This window comes from Manis javanica, chromosome 3 (assembly GCF_040802235.1).
Source record: "Manis javanica isolate MJ-LG chromosome 3, MJ_LKY, whole genome shotgun sequence".
Lineage (NCBI taxonomy): Eukaryota > Metazoa > Chordata > Mammalia > Pholidota > Manidae > Manis > Manis javanica.
Window position 1 is genome coordinate 101,238,112 of NC_133158.1, and position 25,093 is coordinate 101,263,204.

At 37.8% G+C, this 25,093-nt stretch overlaps 1 protein-coding gene across 1 annotated transcript; it reads right to left on the reverse strand.

The window, feature by feature from the left end:
- Window positions 1-67: 67 nt before the first annotated feature.
- Window positions 68-25,081, reverse strand: BTG3 (BTG anti-proliferation factor 3). Its single transcript, XM_037012647.2, has 5 exons — window positions 24,922-25,081; window positions 21,360-21,538; window positions 17,539-17,676; window positions 11,309-11,516; window positions 68-740 (listed from the first exon to the last, which is right to left on the reverse strand). The coding sequence occupies exons 2-5, from the start codon at window positions 21,530-21,532 to the stop codon at window positions 501-503; spliced, it is 759 nt and encodes a 252-aa protein (XP_036868542.1). The 5' UTR covers window positions 21,533-21,538; window positions 24,922-25,081; the 3' UTR covers window positions 68-500.
- Window positions 25,082-25,093: the final 12 nt, after the last annotated feature.

Sequence of the window (25,093 nt, forward strand, 5' to 3'; positions counted from 1 at the left end):
AATATTTAAACACACTGAAGTAAAATATCCCCTTTGTTTTCTTTTATGTACAAAACACAAGCACACATTGTCATGCCTCAAACTATTTATTTTCAACTATATGATTTCACACAATTCTTCTAAATAACAATGACATAAAATAGATTTCCTTGTGTATAAATAACTTACATACTCTCCATAAAGTAAATGCTCAAAGGTGCTAGAACAGATCATCTGCTCCTACAGTGTTCTCATATCCACAATATATAAATACTCAAGTCCAATATTAAAAACTCAGGCACTTGACTAACTTTAATAAAGTTTCTCAAACTATATCAATATATCTAAAGTGCATATATATTTTTTAAGAAAGATTATTCTCAATAACTTTTCTATAAAAATAAGATTGATGGTTTAGCCCATCTAACTTTACTATAGTAAAGTATGAACTTTTAACTTTTAATATGTAGTCAGGCTTACCCTACCTTCTCTCAACAAGACACCAACAGAATCAAAAGCAGCTAGTGAGGTGCTAACATATGAGGATTAATCCAGTGGTTCCGGTTACTATGCATTCCAGGAGGAGGTACCCATGTTACTGGAATTGGGCGATATGATTTATTCTTCCTTCCCGGATTTGGATAACCAAATGGAACAGGAGGAGGGTAGTGACTCTGATGGCTATTCCCTTGGTACATTCCTGGCTTTTTCCTGGGCAAAGGATGCCACATGGGAAGAGGTGGGAATATCAATTCTGAAATCTGTAGGAAAGAGAAAACACTAAATTAATTTAAAGGGAAAATTAATCATGTGTACATGAAAACCAGGTGACTCCCTCCCACAGGATACTCATTAAAGAAAAACAAAATCAACTGCCTGCAACCCTAAAAGTAGGTTGACATTGCTATCATCATCTAAATATGTTAAAAACCTCATATATTAAAAAGGCTATCAGTTTTCTGAATGAATGAACATAAACTCAAACACAGCACTCTGTAACAACCAAGAAAGATTAAAACAGAATGAACAGAAGCTTGTGAGGACACATCCTGTTTTAGGCCAGTGGGTACCACAGCTGGCTAGTTAAGTAAGGAGTCACCTATAGTTTTTAACACAAAATGTTCATGTCCAAACCCTGGGCTACTGAATATAAATAGTAATAAAATCTTAGGAACAGAGGCCAGGTACTTCTATGACAGTCTTAGACTGTCATAAGTCAAACAGGACATCAAGTTCCCTTATTCAAATGTTACCAGGATTTTGGACCTCTCTGCTCAGTGCTGCCCCCTGTGACTATGAGTTTCACGGGTCTCTGATCTCTCACCTGCGCTTTTTAGTGCAGGTATTTTAAAATTTATATTCTGTATAGTATTGCATTCATATGATAGAAAATTCAAAAGGTATAAAAAGTATATACAATGGACAGTCCCTCTTCTTTATCTGATTACCAGCTACGCAATTGCCTTCTCAGAGGCAACTTGACATTTTTTTGTGTATGTTCTTAAAGATATATTCTATGCATATACATGTGTGTACATCTATACACACATTTAAAAACACATGCATACACAATTTTGTATACTGCTTTTTACACATCATAAATACATCTCAGAGACATTCATATCAATACATAAAGTCCCTTTTCACTATTTTACAGCTAGGTAGTAATTCAGCGACTATGCTGTAACTAAATAAATTAGTGCCTTATTAGTGGGAAATTCAGGCCATTTTCAGTCTGTTACTATTAAAAAACAATGCACAACACAAAACAATGCATGGTGAACAACCTTAGAACAGTTAATTCGTGATTATTTACAGTAATAAGGAAATAAAGATTCAGTTTAAACTAATAATTAACCTATACTACAAAATGGGATGATCTCATTTCTACAGTGGGGTGCTGGTAAGCTATTAAAATTATCAGAAAGCAGATAAAATTCTGGAACTTATATTAATTACCCTTTTCCAGTTAATCCTCACACCCACAGTCAACCACTGTTCTGATTTCTACCACAAGACAGAGTTCCCTCTGTTTGTGAACTTCGTATAAATGGAATCATCCAGGATGTATTCTCTTGTGTATGGGGAAAATTTTCTTGCTCAACTATGTTTTTGAGGCTTGTCCATAGTGTCTATTATTAGTTCTGTTTTATTGCTATCATTCTACTGCGTGAATACATAACTTTTCTCCTTTCTACTGTTAATGGACATTTGGGTTATTTTCCACTTTTTTTTACTATTATGAAAAATGCTGCTATAAACATCCGAATACAAGCCTGTGTAAATATTCATGTTCATTTATGTTAAATACCTACAAGATATTTAACAATATTTTGAGAATATTTTGTCATAGTCTATGATTTGCCCATTCATTTTCTTAATGGTTTATTTCGATGAGCAAAGACTTCTAATTTTGACAGTCAAATTTATCACATTTTTTTTTCTGGTGTTTTGGGTGTCCTGTGGAAGAAATTGTGGCATCTCCCAAAAAAAAAAGAAAAACAAATGATCTCCCTATGCTTTCTTCTATTCTATGTTAGCATCAGGGATTTAGCTTTTATGTTTAGGTCTCTGATCCACCTCCAATTAACATTTTTGTATACGGTGTCAGGTAGTACGTTAATTTTTATTTTTTTATTTTTTTACTATCCAAAGTACCCACAATTGTTCTAGCACCAGTTCTTGAAGACTTTCCCTACTGAATTGCTTTGGTACTTTTATTTTGAAAAAATCTAGGTCTATTTGTGGGCTCTATTCTATTCCATTAATGTATCTGTGTATCTTTAGGCCATTACCACACTGTCTTTATAAACTTAATGACTTTTATCTTGAGGCCTCCAACTTGATTCTCCTTTTTAAAAACTTTAGAATCGGGGGTGGAGCAAAGATGGCGGCGTGAGTAGAGCAGCAGAAATCTCCTCCCAAAACCATACATATTTTTGAAAATACAACAAATACAACTATTCCTAAAAGAGAGACCAGAAGACACAGGACAACAGCCAGACTACAGCACACCTGCAAGAACCCAGCACCTCGCGAAGGGGGTAAGATATAAGCCGCGGTCCGGCAGGAACCGAGCGCCCCTCACCCCAGTTCCCAGTGGGAGAAGAGGAGTCAGAGCGGGGAGGAAGAGGAGCCCAGGACTGCTAAATAGCCAGCCCTAGCCATCCACACTGGAGCGCACATACACAGTGTGTGGTGTGCTGGATACTAGGGAAACAGGACAGTAAGATCTGTGAGTGGGTCCCCGCAGCCAGTGCCTCTGGGACAAAGAAAAGTGAGTGCTCTTCGAAAATATTAAAGGAACAGGGACCCCACAGCTGGACAGAAGCATCCTGGGACACTTAATCTAGCAGCTGGGAATCCCAGGGAATTCTGGGCACTCTATCCCCCTGGGCAGCAGCGTGGCTCGGAAGCCCCTCACAGCGATAAACAGCTCCCACCTGTTTCCCATCTGACATGGCTCCACCATATTGGATCAGCAGACTGAGGCCAGCCACTCCTGCAGCAACCACGGAGCTTAACTCCACAGCAACTGCGGAGCTTAACTCCACAGTGGCCAGGAAAGAATCAGAGGGCCTGTCTGCACGCAGCTGCCCAGCACAAGCCGCTAGAGGTCGCTGTTCTCCCAGGAGAGGAAAGCCACAAACCAGCAAGAAGGGATGTTCTCCCAGCCGACACACACACCAACTGCGCACAACTACCTTTATCGCCATGGAAAGGCAGAAGAATTTGATACAGACCAAAATCAGACTCAACCCCTGAGAAGGAGATAGGCCTAACCAATCTTCCTGAAAAAGAATTCAAAATAAAGGTCATAACCATGCTGACGGAGCTGCAGAGGAATATGCAAGAGCTAAGGGATGATGTCCGGAGGGAGATTACAGAAATGAAACAATCTCTGGAAGGATTTATAAGCAGAATGGATAAGACGCAATAGGCCATTGATGGAATAGAAACCAGAGAACAGGAACGCATAGAAGCTGATGCAGAGAGAGATAAAAGGATCTCCAGAAAAGAAACAATATTAAGAGAACTGTGTGACCAATCCAAGAGGAACAATATCCGCATGATACGGGTACCAGAAGAAGAAGAGAAAAAGGGATAGAAAATGTCTTTGAAGAAATAATTGCTGAAAACTTCCCCAAACTGGGGGAGGAAATAATCGATCAGACTACGGAGGTACACAGAACTCCCAACAGAAGGGACCCAAAGAGGACAATAACAAGACACATAATAATTAAAATGGCAAAGAGCAAGGACAAGGACAGAGTTTTAAAGGCAGCTAGAGAGAGGAATAAGGTCACCTACAAAGGAAAACCCATCCGGCTATCATCAGAAACATTACAGGCCAGAAGAAAATGGCATGATATATTTAATGCAATGAAACAGAAGGGCCTTGAACGAAGAATACTGCATCCAGCACGAACATCATTTAAATATGAAGGAGGGATTAAACAATTCCCAGACAAGCAAAAGTTGAGGGCATTTGCCTCCCACAAACCACCTCTACAGGGTATTTTAGAGGGACTGCTCCAGATGGGAGAACTCCTAAGAATAAATAGATGTCACCAGAGAAAATAAAATCACAGCAAAGAAAGCAGACCAACAAAATACTAACTAAAGTCAAAAAATAAAATCAACTACCCACAAAAGCAGTTAAAGGAAACACAAAAGAGCACAGAATAAAACAACCAACATATAAAGAATGGAGGAGGAGGAATAAGAAGGGAGAGAAGAAAAGAATCTCCAGACAGTGTTTATAACAGCTTAATAAGCAAGTTAAGTTAGACAGTAAGATACTAAAGAAGCTAACCTTGAACCTTTGGTGACCACGAATCTGAAGACTCCAATGGCAATTAGTACATATCTTTCAATAATCACCCTAAATGTAAATGGACTGAATGCACCAATCAAAAGACATAGACTCACTGAATGGATAAAAAAACAAGACCCATCTATATGCTGCTTACAAGAAACTCACCTCAAACCCAAAGACATGCACAGACTTAAAGTCAAGGGATGGAAAAAGATACTTCATGCAAACAACAGGGAGAAAAAAGCAGGAGTTGCAGTGCTGGTATCAGACAAAATAGACTTCAAAACAAAGAAAGTAACAAGAGATAAAGAAGGACATTACATAATGATAAAGGGCTCAGTCCAACAAGAGGATATAACCATTATAAATATATATACACCCAACACAGGAGCACCAGCATATGTGAAACAAATACTAACAGAACTAAAGGAGGAAATAGACTGCAATGCATTCATTTTAGGAGACTTCAACACATCACTCCAAAGGACAGATGCACTGGACAGAAAATGAGTAAGGACATGGAGGCACTGAACAACACACTACAACAGATGGACCTAATACACATCTATAGAACTCTATATCCAAAAGCAACAGAATACACATTCTTCTCAAGTGCACATGGAACATTCTCCAGAATAGACCACATACAAAAAGAGCCTCAGTAAATTCTGAAATATTGAAAATTCTACCAAACAACTTCTTAGAACACAAAAGTATAAAACTAGAAATAAATTGTACAAAGAAAGCAGAAAGGCTCACAAACACATGGAGGCTTAACAACATGCATCTAAATAATCAATGAATCAACAAACGAATTAAAATAGAGATCAAGGAATATACGGAAACAAATGACAACAATAACACAAAGCCCCAACTTATGTGGGATGCAGTGAAAACAGTCTTAAGAGGAAAGTATATAGCAATCCAGGCATACTTAAAGAAGAACAATCCCAAATGAATAGTCTAACGTCACAATTTTCGAAATTGGAAAAAGAAGAACAAATGAGGCCTAACGTCAGCAGAAGGAGAGACATAATAAAGATCAGAGAAGAAATAAACAAAATTGAGAAGACTAAAACAATAGACAAAATCAAAGAAACCAAAAGCTGGTTCTTTGAGAAAATAAACAAAATAGATAAGCCTCTAGCCAAACTTATTAAGAGAAAAAGAGAATCAACACACAGCAACAGAATCAGAAATAAGAAAGGAAATATCACGACAGACTCCACAGAAATGCAAAGAATTATTAGAGACTACTATGAAAACCTATATGTTAACAAGCTGGAAAACCTAGAAGAAATGGACAACTTCCTAGAAAAACACAACCTTCCAAGACCGACTAAGGAAGAAACACAAAATTTAAACAAACCAATTACAAGCAAAGAAATTGAAGCGGTAATCAAAAAACTACCCAAGAACAAAACCATGGATTTAACTTGGAATTTTATCAGACATACGGAGAAGACATAATACCCATCTCCTTAAAGTTTTCCAAAAAATAGAAGAGGAGGGAATACTCCCAAACTCATTCTATGAAGCCAACATCACCCCAATACCAAAACCAGGCAAACACCCCACCAAAAAAGAAAATTACAGACCAATATCCCTGATGAACATAGATGCAAAAATACTCAACAAAATATTAGCAAACTGAATTCAAAAATATATCAAAAGGATCATACACCATGACCAAGTGCGATTCATCCTAGGGATGCAAGGATGGTACAACATTCGAAAATCCATCAACATCATCCACCACATAAACAAAAAGGACAAAAACCACATGATCATCTCCACAGATGCTGAAAAAGCATACAACAAAATTCAACATCCATTCATGATAAATAGTCTCAGCAAAATGGGTATAGAGGGCAAGTACCTCAACATAATAAAGGCCATATATGATAAACCCACAGCTAATATCATACTGAACAGCAAGAAGCAGAAAGTTTTTCCTCTGAGATCAGGAACAAGACAGGGATGCCCACTCTCCCCACTGTTATTTAACATGGTACGGGAGGTCCTAGCCATGGCAATTAGACAAAACAAAGAAATACAAGGAATCCAGATTGGAAAAGAAGAAGTTAAACTGTCACTATTTGCAGATGACGTGATATTGTGCATAAAAAAAACCCTAAAGACTCCACTCCAAAACTACTAGAACTGATATCGGAATATAGTAAAGTTGCAGGATACAAAATTAACACACAGAAATCTGTGGCTGTCCTATATACTAACAATGAACCAATAGAAAGAGAAATCAGGAAAACAATTCCATTCACAATTGCATCAAAAAAAATAAAATACCTAGGAATAAACCTAACCAAGGAAGTGAAAGACCTATACCCTGAAAACTATAAGACACTCTTGAGAGAAATTAAAGAGGACACTAACAAATGGAAACTCATCCCATGTTCTTGGCTAGGAAGAATTAATATTGTCAAAATGGACAACCTGCCCAAAGCAATATACAGATTTGATGCAATCCCTATCAAATTACCAACATTCTTCAACGAACTGGAACAAATAGTTCAAAAATTCACATGGAAACACCAAAGACCTCGAATAGCCAAAGCAATCCTGAGAAGGAAGAATAAAGTGGGGGGGGGGGAATCTCGCTCCCCAACTTCAAGCTCTACTACAAAGCCACAGTAATCAAGACAATTTGGTACTGGCACAAGAACAGAGCCACAGACCAGTGGAACAGATTAGAGACTCCAGACATTAACCCAAACATATATGGCCAATTAATATTTGTAAAGGAGCCATGGACATACAATGGGGAAATTACAGTCTCTTCAACACATGGTTCTGGCAAAACTGGTCAGCTACATGTAAGAGAATGAAACTGGATCACTGTCTAACCCCATACACAAAAGTAAACTCCAAATGGATCAAAGCCCTGAATGTAAGTCATGAAACCATAAAACTCTTAGAAAAAAACATAGGCAAAAATCTCATGGACATAAGCATGAGTGACTTCTTCATGAACATATCTCCCCGGGGAAGGGAAACAAAGGCAAAAATGAACAAGTGGGACTATATCAAGCTGAAAAGCTTCTGTACAGCAAAGGACACCATCATTAGAACAAAAAGGTATCCTACAGTATGGAAGAATATATTCATAAATGACAGATCCGATAAAGGGCTGACATCCAAAATATATAAAGAGCTCACACACCTCAACAAACAAAAAGCAAATAATCCAATTAAAAAAATGGGCAGAGGAGCTGAATATACACTTTGCTAAAGAAGAAATTCAGATGGCCAACAGACACATGAAAAGATGCTCCACGTCGCTCATCATCAGAGAAATGCAAATTAAAACCACAATGAGATATCACCTCACACAAGTAAGGATTGCCACCATCCAAAAGACAAACAACAACAAATGTTGGCGAGGTTGTGGAGAAAGGGGAACCCTCGTACAGTGCTGGTGGGAATGTAAATTAGTTCAACTATTGTGGAAAGCAGTATGGAGATTCCTCAAAATGCTTAAAATAGAAATACCATTTGACCCAGGAATCCTACTTCCAGGAATTTACCCTAAGAATGCAGCATCCCAGTTTGAAAAAGAGATGCACCCCTATGTTTATCGCTGCCGTGTTTACAATAGCCAAGATATGGAAGCAACCTAAGTGTTCATCAGTAGATGAATGGATAAAGAAGATGTGGTACATATACACAATGGAATATCACACAGCCATAAGAAAAAAACAGATCCTACCATTCGCAACAACATGGATAGAGCTAAAGGGTATTATGCTCAGTGAAATAAGCCAAGCGGAGGACAAGTACCAAATGATTTCACTCATATGTGGAGTATAAGAACAAAGCAAAAACTGAAGGAACAAAACAGCAGCAGAATCACAGAACCCAAGAATGGACTAGGGACGATGGGTGGGAAGGGAGGGATAAGGGCGGGGAAAAAGAAAGAGGGCATTATGATTAGCATGTACAGTGCGTAGGGGGCACGGGGAGGGCTGCGCAACACAGAGAAGACAAGTAGTGATTTTACTACGCAGATGGACAGTTACTGTGAAGGGGTATGTGGGGGGAACTAGGTGAAGGGGGGAACCTAGTAAACATAATGTTCTTTCTGTAATTGTAGATTAATGATACCAAAATTAAAAAAAATATATATATATATATATACAATTAAAACAAAAAGTCTCTTGGACATAAACTTGAGTGACTTCTTCATGAACATATCTCCCCAGGCAAGGAAAACAAAAGCAAAAATGAACAAGTGGGACTACATGAAGCTGAAAAGCTTCTGTACAGCAAAGGACACCATCAAAAGAACAAAAAGGTACCCTACATTATGGGAGAATATATTCGTGAATGACAGATCCAATAAAGGCTTGACATCCAAAATATATAAAGAGTTCACGCACCTCAACAAACAAAAAGCAAATAATCCAATTAAAAAATGGGCAGAGGAGCTGAGCAGACAGTTCTCCAAAGAAGAAATTCAGATGGCCAACAGACACGTGAAAAGATGCTTCACATTGCTAGTTATCAGAGAAATGCAAATTAAAACCACAATGAGATATCACCTCACACCAGTAAGGATGGCCACCATCCAAAAGACAAACAACAACAAATGTTGGCGAGGTTGTGGAGAAAGGGGAACCCTCCTACAGTGCTGGTGGGTATGTAAACTAGTTCAACCATTGTGGAAAGCAGTATGGAGGTTCCTCAGAATGCTCAAAATAGAAATACCATTTGACCCAGGAATTCTACTTCTAGGAATTTACCCTAAGAATGCAGCAATCAAGTTTGAAAAAGACAGATGCACCCCTATGTTTATCACTGCCGTGTTTACAATAGCCAAGATATGGAAGCAACCTAAGTGTTCATCAGTAGATGAATGGATAAAGAAGATGTGGTACATATACACAATGGAATATTATTTAGCCATTAGAAAACAAATCCTACAATTTGCAACAACATGGATGGAGCTAGAGGGTATTAAGCTCAGTGAAAGAAGCCAAGTGGAGAAAGACAAGTACCAAATGATTTCACTCATACATGGAGTATAAGAACAAAGAAAAACTGAAGGAACAAAACAGCAGCAGAATCATAGAACCCAAGAATGGACTAACAGTTACCAAAGGGAAAGGGACTGGGGAGAATGGGAGGGAAGGGAGGGATAAGGGCGGGGAAGAAGAAAGGGGCTATTACGATTAGGATGTATAATGTGGAGGGGGGAATGAGGAGGGCTGTGCAACACAAAGAAGACAAGTAGTGATTCTACAACATCTTACTACGCTGATGGACAGTGACTGTCATGGGGTTTGTGGGGGGGACTTGGTGAAGGGGAGACCCTAGTAAACATAATGTTTTTCATGTAATTGTAGATTAATACTAACAAAATAATAAATAAATAAATAAATAAATAAATAAATAAATAAATAAATAAATAAATACAGCTGGGAGGATACTGTGTGTACCATTGGGAAAAAAAAACAAACTTTAGAATCAATCTGTCACTTTGCAGAAAAAAGCCTTTTGGGATTTTGATTAAGTCTATAGCTCTATTTCAGGAGAAATACAATCTTCACTTCACTTAGTGATGAGTTATACCTGAGGGTACCTTTCAGAAAATTCAGACTTCTCAGAGAACAAAGACCCCAAGCTAGAAATTTCTTATCCTTAACTTTGGTAACTTCTTTTTTAAAGCTCTTGGCAATGCCAGGTTCAAGATTAGAGGTGGACAGGAAGAAAATATTAAAGTGGAACATTTGTACCACTTTCTACACAATGGCATGTAATAAACAGCCCAGCTTCTTGTTATAAAATGTTTTCTTAGTAATATAATGTCAAGAAATGTTTCAATTTAAAAGCACATAAAAGACACTTGATTTCCATGACTTTGTTATAATTTTGTCCTAACAGCCTTTCAACATGGGAGAAATGATGTACAATTTAATTATTAAGAAAATCTAAAAATTAAAGGTCAATTAACTTGTAAAAAATTAGCTGTAAGTGAAGTGCATCAACAGGTTAGTAAAGCGAGTAAGTGAATAAATCTGTAAGTGCACGCATGGTAGTTTTATGACTCCTCAATTGTTAAAGCAAAGGAGATACTGTCTTGGCTTGAGAAATTAACTGAAATATAATTTTGTGAGGTTTTTCTTTAATCATGGAAAGGGAGAAGAGAACAAAAAAGTTAAACCCAAAGGAAATGTTAAAGACTACAAAAAATAAGTTGCTGTTTTTGAATACAGTAAGGATTTAAAGCATCAGGAATGTTTTATTACCATATTTTTTCTATTTTTTTGCCATACTTTTTGAAGTATATTTATCCTAATTACTGAATAGTAAAGCAGACCTTTGATAAAATAACTCAGGATGCCTATTTACACCTCAGAGGAGCTTCCCTTTAGTATGAACTATGATCTAGAATGTCAAATCAGAAACCTTGGGCAACATGAACAGGATTTCCTGGAATGACCTGGCAGGCCCTGGTACTGACTTTTCAATACAGAGTCATTTCATGGTTACCTGGTACACAGGGCTTGGGGTTACAGTCACCGAATTGGGTTTCACTTCTACTTCCTTATTTGTCTCTTCATCTGAAGAAGAGGATCCTGAATGATAATCAGAGGTAACCTTATCAAGAGCCCTGGTAACTTTCTTGGAGATCTCATCCTTGTTCTCATCCTCACTTTCAAAGCTGGCAACAATGAATGCATTATTTTTCTCTCCATACCTAAAAAAAAAACAAGAAAACCTTACAAACCTTGAAGTAACATCAACAAAGCAAGAAATATCCATAAAAACAAATAGGTCTAGACATGTCATGAATACAAGGCAAAGGAGGAACCCTCCCAGAACTTGACCCTACATATACAGTACCCCAACCAGCTCTATGCCAACAGGCAGGCCATAATTTTCTACTCTTGTCAATTTAAGTTAAAATAAAAGTGACCCATTCTCTTTCCTAATTTTCTTTTCTACTGCCTCTTAACAAAAACAGTTGTTTAAAACATCAGAGAAATGCATTATTTGGGTTACCATTGAAACTGGCAGTACAAAAAATTTTCTAATCTGTTTTTAACTGACCACTGTAATGTAGATCCTAGTAATTCAACTCACAAATCAACTAGACATTTCCTTTGAAGTTTCCTTTTACCATGATTAAATACAATAGGGGCCTGGTTCCCTATATCCACACTGACAAAAATGAGAACTGAGGCAACTGCTGAGGTTAAAGAAAAAAAAAAATCCATCTGTTGAGGGAAATAAAGCTAATTTGCTTGAATTACATTGCTCACCTCATGGAGATTCCTAGGATAATTGCTCATCTCTCATCTTACTGTTTTTTTAAACTAAAATGAGCAAGAGTTGTTACCCTTCCAAAACATTTTTAAAGCCTTGATCTATGGAAAATAATTATCAGAATATTGGAAAATGGAAAATAAATTCTGTAATGTGGAAAAATAGCACAATGAACAGTAAAACTAGCAGTTTTTCATTTGGAGAACAAAGGAGAACCCCACAAATCTATTTAAACAGATTGCACAATATAAACACTATGAAATAATTTCTATTAAGTATTAGGACAAAGGAAATGAATTAAGCAATTCTTTCACAACATGTACTTAAAGTTAGAAAGACAAAGTGATTCTAAGCTGAAAAATCATAAAAATAACTTGGATAGAGTTAGCTATACTTGACTATGTCAATCTCATTTCAAGATAACTTATTTCAAATTATTTCTAAATCAGAACATCTACAATAAACTGTAAGGCCTAACTGCAATAAAACCTTTGAAAGTTTATATGGATATCAAGTAGTCTCACAGGTGAGTTCTATGTCTTTATACAGCTGTGCTGTCTTCCATTCTCATAGGCTGAATGTGGCCAGAAATGCTACCTAAATATGGTACATAACTCCCTTTTCTATTCTTTTTCAGTTTACCTAATAAAAGGAGTTGCTACAGGATGGTAGAAGGAGCATTGAATGTATTTCTGGTTATGGCTCTCCCAATAACTCTGTGACCTCGGACAAGTCATTTAATCTCTCTAGGCCTCAGTTTCCTATCTGATGAATGAGGAAGCTGGAGCTGGCTGGATACCAGTTGATCTTTAGCTGGTCAGTCTTAGTCTAAGATGCCTGAAGAGTTGGGCAAGTTACAATAAAGAATTTATGAACTCTAATTTCAAGTTTTTATTTAGCATAGGGTTTTTTAGCAATGGAAATTTACCCTTCTGTCCTTTCCAGCCTTTAAAAATTCAACAGATTTTAATACAAACAAAGGTTAATTCATATGTTAATGCCACCAATATTAACAAAGGGCTTAGGCCTACCTTCAGTTTTGCCCATTATGGAGTCAAAAATTTAAGGAGAACAGAAAAGGCAGGAAATTTGAGAAAAATCTCTGCCTTTATGGAAATGGAAACCTAAACCAAGGGCAGACAGCTAATGATTGAAGTATCAGCTTTTTTTTTCTTGAAGTGTAGCTGATATACATACAGTCTTTTGTTGGTTTCAAGTATACAACGAGTGGTTCAACACAATTACCCATATTATTAAATCCTCACCCCAACTAGTGCAGCTACTATCTGTCAACATGGGAAGAGGTTAGGAAATCTTTGGCTGCATGCTCCATGCTGTACTACAATCCCCGTGACCAATGTATATTATGATTGAGAATTTCTGAGCCCCTTTATCCTATTCACCCTCCGTACCCACCCACCCCAACCTCTCCCCCATGGTAACGCCAATCACTTCTCAGTGTCTAAGTCTACTGCTATTTTGTTTACTTTGTTTTTATAGTCCACAAATAAGTGAAAGCAAATGGCATTTATCTTTCTCCACCTGGCTTATTTTACTTAGTATAATACCCTCTAGGTTCATCTATGTTGTTGCAAAAGGCAGGATTTTTCTTTCTATGGCTGAATAATATTCCATTGTGTATATGTACCACATCTTCTTTATCCATTCATCTACTGATGGACACTTAGGTTGCTTCCATATCTTGGCTATTGTAAAATAATGCAGCAATAATCTTAGGGGTGCACATCTATCTTTTCAAATCAGGAATTTTTTTTCTTCAGGATCAGCTTTTTATTAACTCAGATTTCTTTGACATGGAATTTCAATTAGGTTCTGCATCTTTCCCTTTGTACTATTTTGGTTAAGAAGGCTTTTTACTTACTATAATAATACTGTAACATTAGAATGTACAGTTAATTCCTTAGAATTTAATCATGAAAACTTTCAAACTTTTCATTTTTCAATGACCCTGCTAAAACATTAAGGCCAATTTAGCTAATTTGAAACAAATCACTAGTATCTAAATGCTCTTTATCAGGAAAACATCATAAAAACAACAACAACAAAAAAAAGGTATAGAATATGATGAGTAGATAATAAAGCTGCCAGCTATTCTCAGGCCTTCTCATTACAGAGAAGATTATCTATTCCATATCCTTTCAAATAGTTCAAGTGATAACCTTTCCTCTTTGCAATCTTCCAGTATTTAATTCTGACGGAATAATTCAGAACTATGAAGAATGCGTTTCTCCTGAATATAAGCATGAGCAACTTCTTCCTGAACGCATCTCCTCGAGCAAGGGAAACAAAGCGAGAATGAACTCATTGAACTACATCAAACTAAGAGGTTTCTCTACGGCAAAGGACACCATCAACAGAACAAAAAGGCATCCTACAGTATGGGAGAATATATTTGTAAATGACATAACCAACAAGGGGTTGACATCCAAAATACATAAAGAACTTACACACCTCAACACCCAAAGAACAAATAACCCGATTAACAAACGGGCGAAGGACATGATGAGGCAGTTCTCCAAAGAAGAAATTCAGATGGCAGACACATGAAAAGATGCTCCACATCACTAATCATCAGGGAAATGCAAATTAAAACCACCATGAGATATCACCTCACACCAGTAAGGACGGCCAGCATCAAAAAGACTATCAACAAATGCTGGCGAGGTTGCAGAGAAAAGGGAACCCTCCTACACTGCTGGTGGGAATGTAAGCTAGTTCAACCATTGTGGAAAGCAATATGGAGATTCCTCAAAAAACTAAGAATAGAAATACCATTTGACCCGGGAATCCCACTCCTTGTACTTTACCCAAAGAATACAACTTCTCAGATTGAAAAAGACATCTGCACCCCTATGTTTATTGCAGCACTTTTTACAATAGCCAAGATATGGAAGCAACCTAAGTGTCCATCAGTAGATGAATGGATAAAGAAGATGTGGTACATATACACAATGGAATACTATTTAGCCATAAGAAAGAAACAAATCCTACCATTTGCAACAACATGGACGGAGCTGGAGGACATTATCCTCAGTGAAATAAGCCAGGCAGAGAAAGACAAGTGCCAAATGATTCCCCTCATTTGTGGAGTATAACAACGAAGCAAAACTGAAGGAACAAAATAGGAGTAGACTCAGAGACTCCATGAAGGAACTAGTGGTTACTAAAGGGTAGGGGTGGGGAAGGCAGGAGAAGGGGATTGAGGGGTATTATGTTTAGTACACATGGTGTGGGGGATCACGGGAAGAAGTGTAGCACAGAGAAGGCAAATAGTGAATCTGTGGCATCTTACAACAGTGATGGACAGTGCCTAGATTGGGGTGGGGACTTGATAATATGGGTAAATGTAGTGACCACATTGTTTTTTCTTGTGACACCTTCATAAGAGTGTATATCAATAATAACTTAATAAAAAAATGTTTTGAGTGAATTCCAATTTTTTCCATAACCTTAATCAGTCTCACATATACCAGTGGATTATTTTTAATAACTCAGACATTTGTTCAATTATTTAACTGCTAGATCAGCTTTGTTTTAATTTTCAGTTTTTGTCTAAAAGCATTAATCAATATTTCAATCTACTCTATTAAGTTACAGCAAACACCTCTACTCAATCACTAAAATGTCTTTCTTTTGGGAGTTCTGTTATCACTGAATGAGCACCCTACATTCTGAAGGTGTTTTCCATTAGCTGTGAAAAAATATTACATCACAGTTAATTTTTGGTAAAATTTTAATATATAAAATTATTAAAGGTTACTGAATGTAAAGATTTTCCTTATATTAACAAGATGAAAGCACAACAATTTTTCATTATCTGGCATCATCAAATAATGAAGTATCCACTTAAGTAAATCATCCATAAAGCTAAGGCTTTGATCTTCAGGTGCCAAAGTTTAATTGAAGCACTCCAAAGTATGTCCAAAATGTTTATACAAATTACCTGACTTCTTAAACATCGTTGAACATAAAAACTTTTACTAACGATTTAAGACAATTATATTAAATATTCATTATATGACTGTGTGATAATAATACACTGTGCCAACTCTGGCTTTTTGTACCTGTGCCTATGTCAGACTGTATGACATTATTTTGTAGCTTTATGAGTACTACCCCATTTTAAATGCTTATAATTTTTAAAAAATTACACAACTAACATGCTCCTAGGTTTTCTGCTAGGGCTTTTTTTTTTAATTCATATTGGCGAATTCTAATATATATATTAAGAGTCAATTAAAGCTATTAACATTATTCTTTATCTGAGAAAGAAGTGTTGGAGAATCTGCTACCTACACCTGGTCTCTCAAAGCAATAAACTTACACCAACAGCTTATACCAAGCAGTTGTAATAGTTCCAGGATGGTCCAGAAAAATTCAGCAGAATTACCATATATTTTTGGATTGACATGTCTTCACTTTCACTTTCATTGCTAGAGGATCTGGTCAAAGGCTATGACTACCTTTGGAACATATTAGGGTTGCATTAAAAAAACACCTGTACTATTAGAGTCAGCAGGTGAATTGTACCTCAAAACCAGAGAAATACCCTAAAGGAACAGCTGTAGGAAGTCACTTGCAGGGCATTCCATGCATCTGTTCACCCTATTTTTCCTGCCTGGAAGCTTATTTCCTTATCTAGTTGACTGCAACTCACCCTTTCCCACTCAACTCTAGTACCACCTACTCAATAGTCTTTACTGACTCCTAGCAGGGACAGTAATTTTCTCTTTCTGCCACCAACCACTGCATTTTCTACGTATTTCTATCATTCCATAAATCACAGTGTTGTAACTGTTTATTCTTTCTTCTCCCTTATTATACTTTGAACTACTTAAAAGTACAATGTCACTTTCATTTTTGAAAACCCCTCAATACCAAGAATGCCTGGTCCACAATGAATGTTTTCGGAATGAACAGAGTTCAACCATACTCACCTTTTATAATTCTATTCATTAGATGAGAAATAATTTCCATTATGAAAACATCAGTCATTTAAAAACCAAAAAGTGGGAGGGAGGCAAGAGTGGAAATAAAAAGAAACAGAAAACAATCAAAAGTTACTATCCAGTATTATTTGAGATTAGTTTCTTTCCTAATTAAGAGAGGAAGACAAGTACACCACCAACGAAAGAAGGGAGTAATTGACCTACAGTGTCTAGTGTCTAAATTCTACTTCTTGGTCTACAATGAACTTGGCAAAGCTGTAGAAAACCCCTGCCCAGGCAGCTTATAAGTGCCTTTAGCTGTAAAACAGGAATGTCACAGTTCTTCACTATCACCTCCAGAAGAATATTTAACAAATTCACATCTGAGAAAGCCAAACAACCAGCTCCTGGTGGTAGGAGCACACAGGTAGGCAGTACATGAGAGAATTTCATAAAATCAGTTCCAGCACAGTAATCAGTTTAGCCACCAAACTCAGAACTCACCGACAGCACACCTCACATGGGTCCACCCACAGAGTGAGTTCCTTTGGCAAGCCCAGGTCGCTGTACAAGATGCAGCTGTTCTCACAGGCTTTCAGGACATCAGGATCAACTCTTTGAAACTTGTTGACGCGAATGCATCTACAACAGAGTAATGTTAATAGCTTTAATTGACTTTTAATATTTATAAGAATATATATATTATAATATATACATATAATGTATGTTATATATATATATTAGAATTTGCCAATATGAATTTAAAAAAAACCCTAGCAGAGGACTCAGGAGGATGTATATCCTAAACAGATAACAAATGTGAACTAAAGGCAAAGAGGTAGCATCAAGACTACTCAGTTCTAGTGGGAAGAAAAGGGTATCTCTGTGAATCCAGGGAAATCACTAGAACTCACTCTACTTCACTTTACCCAGAAGCTACTCAACCTCACATGAACATTAAATGAGCAAGGAATATGAAAGCATAAAATTACTAAGAATTCTAAAGATAAAAGTTGTAATAGGTCAAATTCCTCTATATAACATCTTCAACAAAAGACCTCAGCTAATGTTTAAAATAGTATTTGAAAATTCTTGAGACGTTTTGATTTGTCTTTTCCTTGCCTATACATCTCAGATAATAAAGTAAGTGTTAAGAAGGCTGTCCTTTACCTTACATTAATTGTTCTATAAACATAGAATCAGTCAAGGACACAGAACCATTCATACGACATACTTAAGATTAATAAAATTCAGAAGTGTTACTGGCTTATTTCATTTAATCTGTTACCCAAAGGTTATCTTAAAAATAAAAGAATTGTCAAAGTGAAAAAAATTTCTAAACTTGCAGAGCCTCTGGTTCCATTTCATTTAACCTAAAAAATATCATTTACTTGAATGCTCAAAGATGGCTCCCAATATGAATGAAAAATACATGTTAAAATAAGCAGTCAGCTTACACAGAAATGGTAGGTACAATTTAAGTATTTACTACCTACAACTAAGAAATCAGTCAAGAGAACCCAAGTTTTAGTACTAGTCATACTATTTGTTGGGTGAATTTAGATTAAATCATTTCACCTCTTCCTCAGAGCCAAAGCTGTAAAATACAGAAAACTCAAGTTCAGTGACACAAATAATTATATCATTAAATACAATGACACCAATAGAATAATGTGCTATTTTAAAAAAATTTAAATTATTAGTTGATTTCCACTTTAAGAGTTAAAAAGTTCTCATTATATAACAGCTAATAGATATTTCTAAATAATAATGATAATGACACCAACTCTTTTAGAAGGTTTATTGTGCAGTGGATAGTTTTCTAAATGCTTTGCATGTATTTTTAATTTTCACAATTATCCTGTGAATTAGATATTATTTTCCCTATTATAGGAAAGGAGGCAGAAAGTTTGAGTAAATCATCACACAGCTAGAAAAGTGGTGAACCCAGTGTTCAAATCCAGACCATCAGACTCCAAAGTGCATTTTTAAAATAATACCCTCTTCTATCTGTACCTATCTTAATATTACTTTGAAAAATTCAGCAAATTCAAGGTGAAAAAAATTATTTTACAGAACTTAAGATACTGTTTGTTTCTTTCTATAAGGTGGTCCTGTTTCAGATTTGAATGCTGTGTAGATTGATTCAAAAGTCCTATGAAACCCAGGATTGAAAGCAGTTTAGGGTAAGGAGACAGATCTTAAATGTGTGTGTTTTTGTTACCTACAATGATGATGTAGGCTTAAGCTTAAATATATTTATATAATAAATAAAAATATAGATGTTTAGAGACAGCTTCAACAAAATTTGCATTCCTTACATATTTCTATTCTGTTTTTTCTCCCTATATACTCTACTTATCCATTAACCACTCTTCAAAGACAAGATTTTAAAAGTTAAACAAAAATAGTCTATCATTTACTTAATGTTGACACTTTAGTTCTTGCCATTTTGCAATTATAAAGTGTTAGAAACATCCATATTCATACATATTTGTCTGCACTTCTGAATATGCTTCTAGAATAGATCTTTAGGAGACTTACTGTTCAAAGAGTATGAATATTTTTACAGACCTTGATCATATTTACAAATTGCCCTCCAAAAGCATCTTTTTTGTATATATACTGCAGAGAAACAATTTTAATTTATAAACACTTTAGATGAAAAGGAATATTTCCAACATTTTCTATGGATTGAAAAATCTACTAATTTTGGTTAACCCTATATTCCATTCATTTTTATAACAGTAAGGACTCACCATTAAGTCTAACAGTTTTCTACTTCAAAGATAGCTTCAAAATGACTCTTTGAAGATACTTCTGATCACATGCCAATTTAATCCTGTTTGGCTAACTTTTTTTCCTCAAGTTTTCAGAATTAATGGAAATGAAATCATACATTGTCTGACCTTTAAGAATTTACTTGACAGTGTCTCCTTTTCAAGTAATAGTATGGTGGCTTGGCACTTCCAAAAGCCTTTGTTCACATCAATTTCATCAGTGTTAAAAAAAAGCCTCAACAGCTATAACTCACAAAACCTGTTCACTCTATCAGAAATGAAGACATGCAGAAAAAGATTTAGAGAATGAAGTGAACATAAAAACTAATAACTTAAGTTGCTTTATGCAGAACATCCATATTGCTACTTTAATTCACCATTTTTCCAATTTACTAGAGAACTTCCTTGGATAAAATGAAGAGGAAAATACATCAATTACTTTGATTCTTTTCTTTTCAATAGAACACATGCTCAACTGGCTTTCAGAGAATGAGAGCTAAACAAATCATATTTTCACCTCCCTCTGTACTCCTTAAACAGTTTGTACTTACAAGAGCTCAGTGACTGCAAGGAAGTCCCCTTTTACATTAAGCACAGAATTCTGACTCGTGGAGGAAAAACTGGGGGCAGCAATATGCATAAATAAAAGAATTTCTATAGTAATGATAGTCACAACTGTTCCACTTTTAGTTTTTGTGGCCACATCCATAAATGGGGTATGGTTTGACAGCTGAGTTCAGCAGAACATTCTCAACCCAGGTTCTCAAGCAGCCACATATATGCCAGGAAGTAAGCATGCCATGACATGTTTTACAGAAAGCTGCTCTTTGTAAAATGTAAATGTAACTTATAAACCAGAGTACAAAAGACACCTACAAATGAGAATTACCTTCCCTCACAGAGCCAAGGCAAAGATCGCATTGTGGTGCACAGAGAGCCCATAAGAATTTAGGGTCAGTTAGACCAAGTTCAAATCACAAAGCTAACATTTACCAGTACTGGATCATAGGTAGGTTACCTTCATCAATAAAAGTTACACTGGCTTCTACCATAAAGAATTATGCATAGTATAAATCAAATTATTCCTGTGTCAAGAATGCATTAGGTGTCTAGTTTCCATTTGCCATAATACTTTTTTTCCAAAAACATGTAACATGTAATTTACTTTTAGATATAAGGAGACTCATTTTCCTCAACTCTTACCATGCCCGTTTACTAGGGGTCCTTTAGAATCGTGAAAACCCACAAGGACCTGTGAAGAAATGCATTCAGTCAGGAGCCAAACTAGAACCACAAGACTAACTCCCATGAGCCTACAGTACTGGCCCTCTAAGTCCAGGCAGTGGAATGCCAGTAACAAACTTGCATTTTGAATTGAGTAGGGAACAAAATACTAGGTCACCCCAGAGTTCTTCTCTATCTTGTAGGTAAACTGTAAGGAATGGACTGGACACCCTTCAGTCCTCTGTCCTTGCACTCATTGTAGGAGCTGACCAGCCTCTTCACTTGGTCCAATCAACTGTTCAAGCTAATCCATTTCTTTACCTGTAGGCCTGTCCTTTTGATGGTTTTTCCGGATACCAGTGATTTGTATATTTTTCTTGAAGTATCAGAGTTAATTTCTCAGCAAACCTCTCAACCGCCTCTTTTTTCAACTTGTCATGTTTTCTCACTAGCCTTGTGAAAAAGAAGACAACAGCAGCAATTTCATTCTTCATCTTTCCCTGCAAAGATAAAGCAGTTTTTCTAAAAAAAAACAAAACATAAAAACTGGAAGATAAAGCTCTGCAAAGTACACTCCCCTTCACAGTTGCCTTTCCTCCTCCCAGTTTTATCTTGTGTTTCATTAGCTCATATCTGGAGTAGGGAATAAGCAATCACTAACAATGCCATAAACACCTTATTATAAAATACTGTTTAAGAATCTTATCACTTAGCTTTGTGAAGTTCAGTAGAGAGAGCAAATTACACCAAACTGCTACTTTTGGTTAAAATAAAATCAGAGATATCATTCAGAGAAGCAGTACAATGACACCACTATACAGTTTTTACTAAATGTGTTAATATTTGGCTACAATAATTTAAGTTTAAAATTCTGTGAAATAATTTGAACTTTAAAACACAAAAAAGTACATTCAACATCTTAGAACTACTATAGAAAACAGTTTGGCAGTCCCTAAAGAAGTTAGACATAGAGTTACCATATAACCCAGCAAATCTACTCCTAGCTATATACCCAGGAAAATGACAACACATGTCTATACAAAAACTTGTACACAAATGCCACAGCAACATTGTTCGTAATAGGTAAAAAAGTGCAAACTCAAATGTCCATCTACTGATGAATGGAGAAAGTGTGGTATACACATGCAATGGAATATCACTCATCAACAAAAAAAGGAATGAAGTACTGAGGCATCCTATAACATGGGTGAACCTTGAATAGGATATGCTAAGGGAAAAAAGCCAAGTATGTATGATTCCATTTATGTGAATTGTCAAGAATAGGCAAATCTGTATGGGCAGAAAGTAAATTAGTAGCCTAGGGGCAGAAGATGGGAAGGTGGGAATGTCAATGGGTACAAGGTTTCCTTTTGGGGTGATGAAGATCTCCTAAAATAGATTGTGGTGATGACTGTACAACTCTGTGAATATATCAAAACAAAGGAACTGTATATCTTAAATTTGTAAAGTATAGGGTATGTGAATTATATTTCAATAAAGCTGTTATACATAAAGAAAAACTCCAGTACTGGGTTTCTGCAAACATTCTTCCAGGAACAGAGATATATTTACCCAAGAGGTATGACAGAAAGATAGTGGCTCTATCAAAATATTTTTAAGATAGTGGAAATTCAGGGTCATCCACAGAAAATCAAGCTAAAAGAAATAATCATAGATTTAGTTGCATTTTTGGAATTGCCTCAAGTACTCTCTTTAAATGGCAGTTCTGATTTACCATTGATTAATCCATAAAGGCAAAAACCTTGTCTTGGGATTGTTTCGATGTATAGTCTTTCTTTACACGATGAGCTCATTCATTTGGCTGCTGTAATTTGTAATTATTCAGATGTTGCATTTATTAAGCAGTATCACCTTTTCCAGAGCCAATTATCAAAGACACACAGCATCCACTATGTTTAGTACAAAAACCAACTAATCTTGCTGATAATTTGCATTATCACACATTAAAAAAAATTAGGTTCATTCATTAAAAAAAGAAAAGCTTCCTTTTCCTTTTCTCAAACCTCTTAAAGTTTCTCTTCATAAGATTCCTTTACTCCTTGCACAGATTAAAACAAGGGATCTCACTGTGAAATGAATTCTATAAAGTTATCTGAGACATGTGCTGGCAATCAAAGCTACCGCTGATCCTGAATGGGAAGACACCCAAACCTTCTTGGAACCCCAGAATGCCAAATCCATCTTCTTTCTATCACCAGCTACTAGGCATCAGAACTGAGTGCACATTAGAGTGTGCAGGAACCCAACCCCAGCCCTCCACAACTGCTGTAACAGCCTCACCCTTAAAAAATGTGAGCCATTTCCACTTTATAACACTGTATTTATACTCCACAATAAGTAGAGATGGGAAAGAAAACCCACTGCAATTTAATACATGGTTTGGGATGAAAGCTGCTGATGGAACTCTATTAGCCTCCATTCCACCAAAGAAAACAAAGCAACACACTGAAGAAATGTACTGAATCCTTGACTACATAATTGTTCTCATTCATCAATTTGCCAACTATGCTGTACATATCTGAGTTTGGGGTTTTTTGTTCTTATTTTTTGTTTCATATCAAAAATAAAAGGAAGGAAGGAAAGGACCATTTAGTGGCTGTTTTTGGTTGTAACACAAGATGAGTCATATGGAATTTTTTTTCCCCCCCAGTTTGAAGGAATGGTGCCTGGAATAGCTGAAAAATTAACCCGCCCCCACCAGGCCGTATTATAGTTGCACCAAAAGGTAAAAAAAGGGAGATTAAAAAGGTACAAAGTCATGGAAAGAGACACTAGAAGCAAGCAAGGCCTACAAGACCTTGGGCGTCTCGAGTGAGTAGCCGCAATTCCTCCACCCACACTCAGGGCAAAAAGCTCCCATTTTAAATCTCGCTCGGTGACGTCATCCTGGGATGTCTTCACCGCGGCCGCGGCTCCTCAAGTTCTACTTTGTTCCACAGGCTCCTCCGCTCCCCCGCGGCGTGCGTAAAACCCGAAGGAACACCAAGCCCTGCCTTCCAGGAGTTTATAACTTTGCACTTTTCTTTCTGTTGTCACGAAATAATGCTAATCGCGGCCGTTTCTAGAAAAAAGTACCCCAGACAGGCATCCCCAAGGTTGAGGAAGGGGCATCCCGGCGGCGGGGTGCGGCGTCCCGACAAGCCCCGGCGGCGTCACAGAGCGGGCTCCGGGCGCTGAGGAGACGGGCTTTCCCACGGGGTCGGGCGCTTTTTAAACCATCAAAACCCGGGGCTGAGCACTCGCGCTAGGGTGTAAGGGTACTAGGTGAGTCGGCATCATATCTCCACCCACTCTTGAGACTGGCTCGCAGGCGCGTCAACTTCGGCAATCGCGGTTTTCCCCGAGTGAAGGGGGCAGGGCCCGGAGCCCTCTCCCCCGAGCAGCCGAGCAGGCTGCGGCTTCCCGCTCGCCCGCGGGCCCCCTGTCCCCACGCAGGTTCGAGTCTCGGGGGCCTGGGTTCGAGGCCCCGGCTCCCCCCTCAAGGCGCTGCCCCCCAGACAGCAAGCCGAGTCCCGGCCCCGGAAAACGCACCGACGCGGAGGGGGCGGGAAGGCGCAGGGCTGTCGCCCACCCCCGGAGGACGGTAACGGGCGGTGGAAACGTGGCAGCAGCCTCCAGGCAGCGTCTCCTCAGCGCCAATCCCGCCGAGGGTCCCGTGGAATCCCTCCCGGGCCGCCCCCCTCAATACCCAGCCCTTCTTTCCATCGAACCGGAGCCGCTGCAACCCGGTTCCATCCCGCACTACGTTCCATCGCACACCGCCGCGCGAGCCTTCGACGTGGCCGCAGGGGCGCCCGGACCACCCTCCTCCCGATGCCCTCAGCCCCCTGATGCTCGCCTCCTCCCGGTCCGGTCTCCTTACCGCCACTGGGACCGCAGATTTGGCGGCCCCGGCCGTCTCCGGGGCGAGATCCGAGGGCGCGCCGCCTCAGCGAGCCGGAGCTCGGCGGCAGCGAGTGCAGCGAGTCCGGTCCGGAGCGTGCGGCTCTCGCGTCGTCGGGCAGCCGAGTGCGCGCTGAGAGGGCGGGCGGGCG

Excerpts from the sequence above, each read along its gene's own strand:
- BTG3 (XM_037012647.2), bottom strand. The coding sequence starts at position 21,532 with ATGAAGAATGAAATTGCTGCTGTTGTCTTCTTTTTCACAAGGCTAGTG. Across the intron at positions 11,517-17,538 it reads CCATGTGAGGTGTGCTGTCG|GTATGGAGAGAAAAATAATG; the intron begins GTGAGTTCTGAG and ends TTTTTTTTTTAG. Across the intron at positions 741-11,308 it reads CCCCAAGCCCTGTGTACCAG|ATTTCAGAATTGATATTCCC; the intron begins GTAACCATGAAA and ends TCTTTCCTACAG.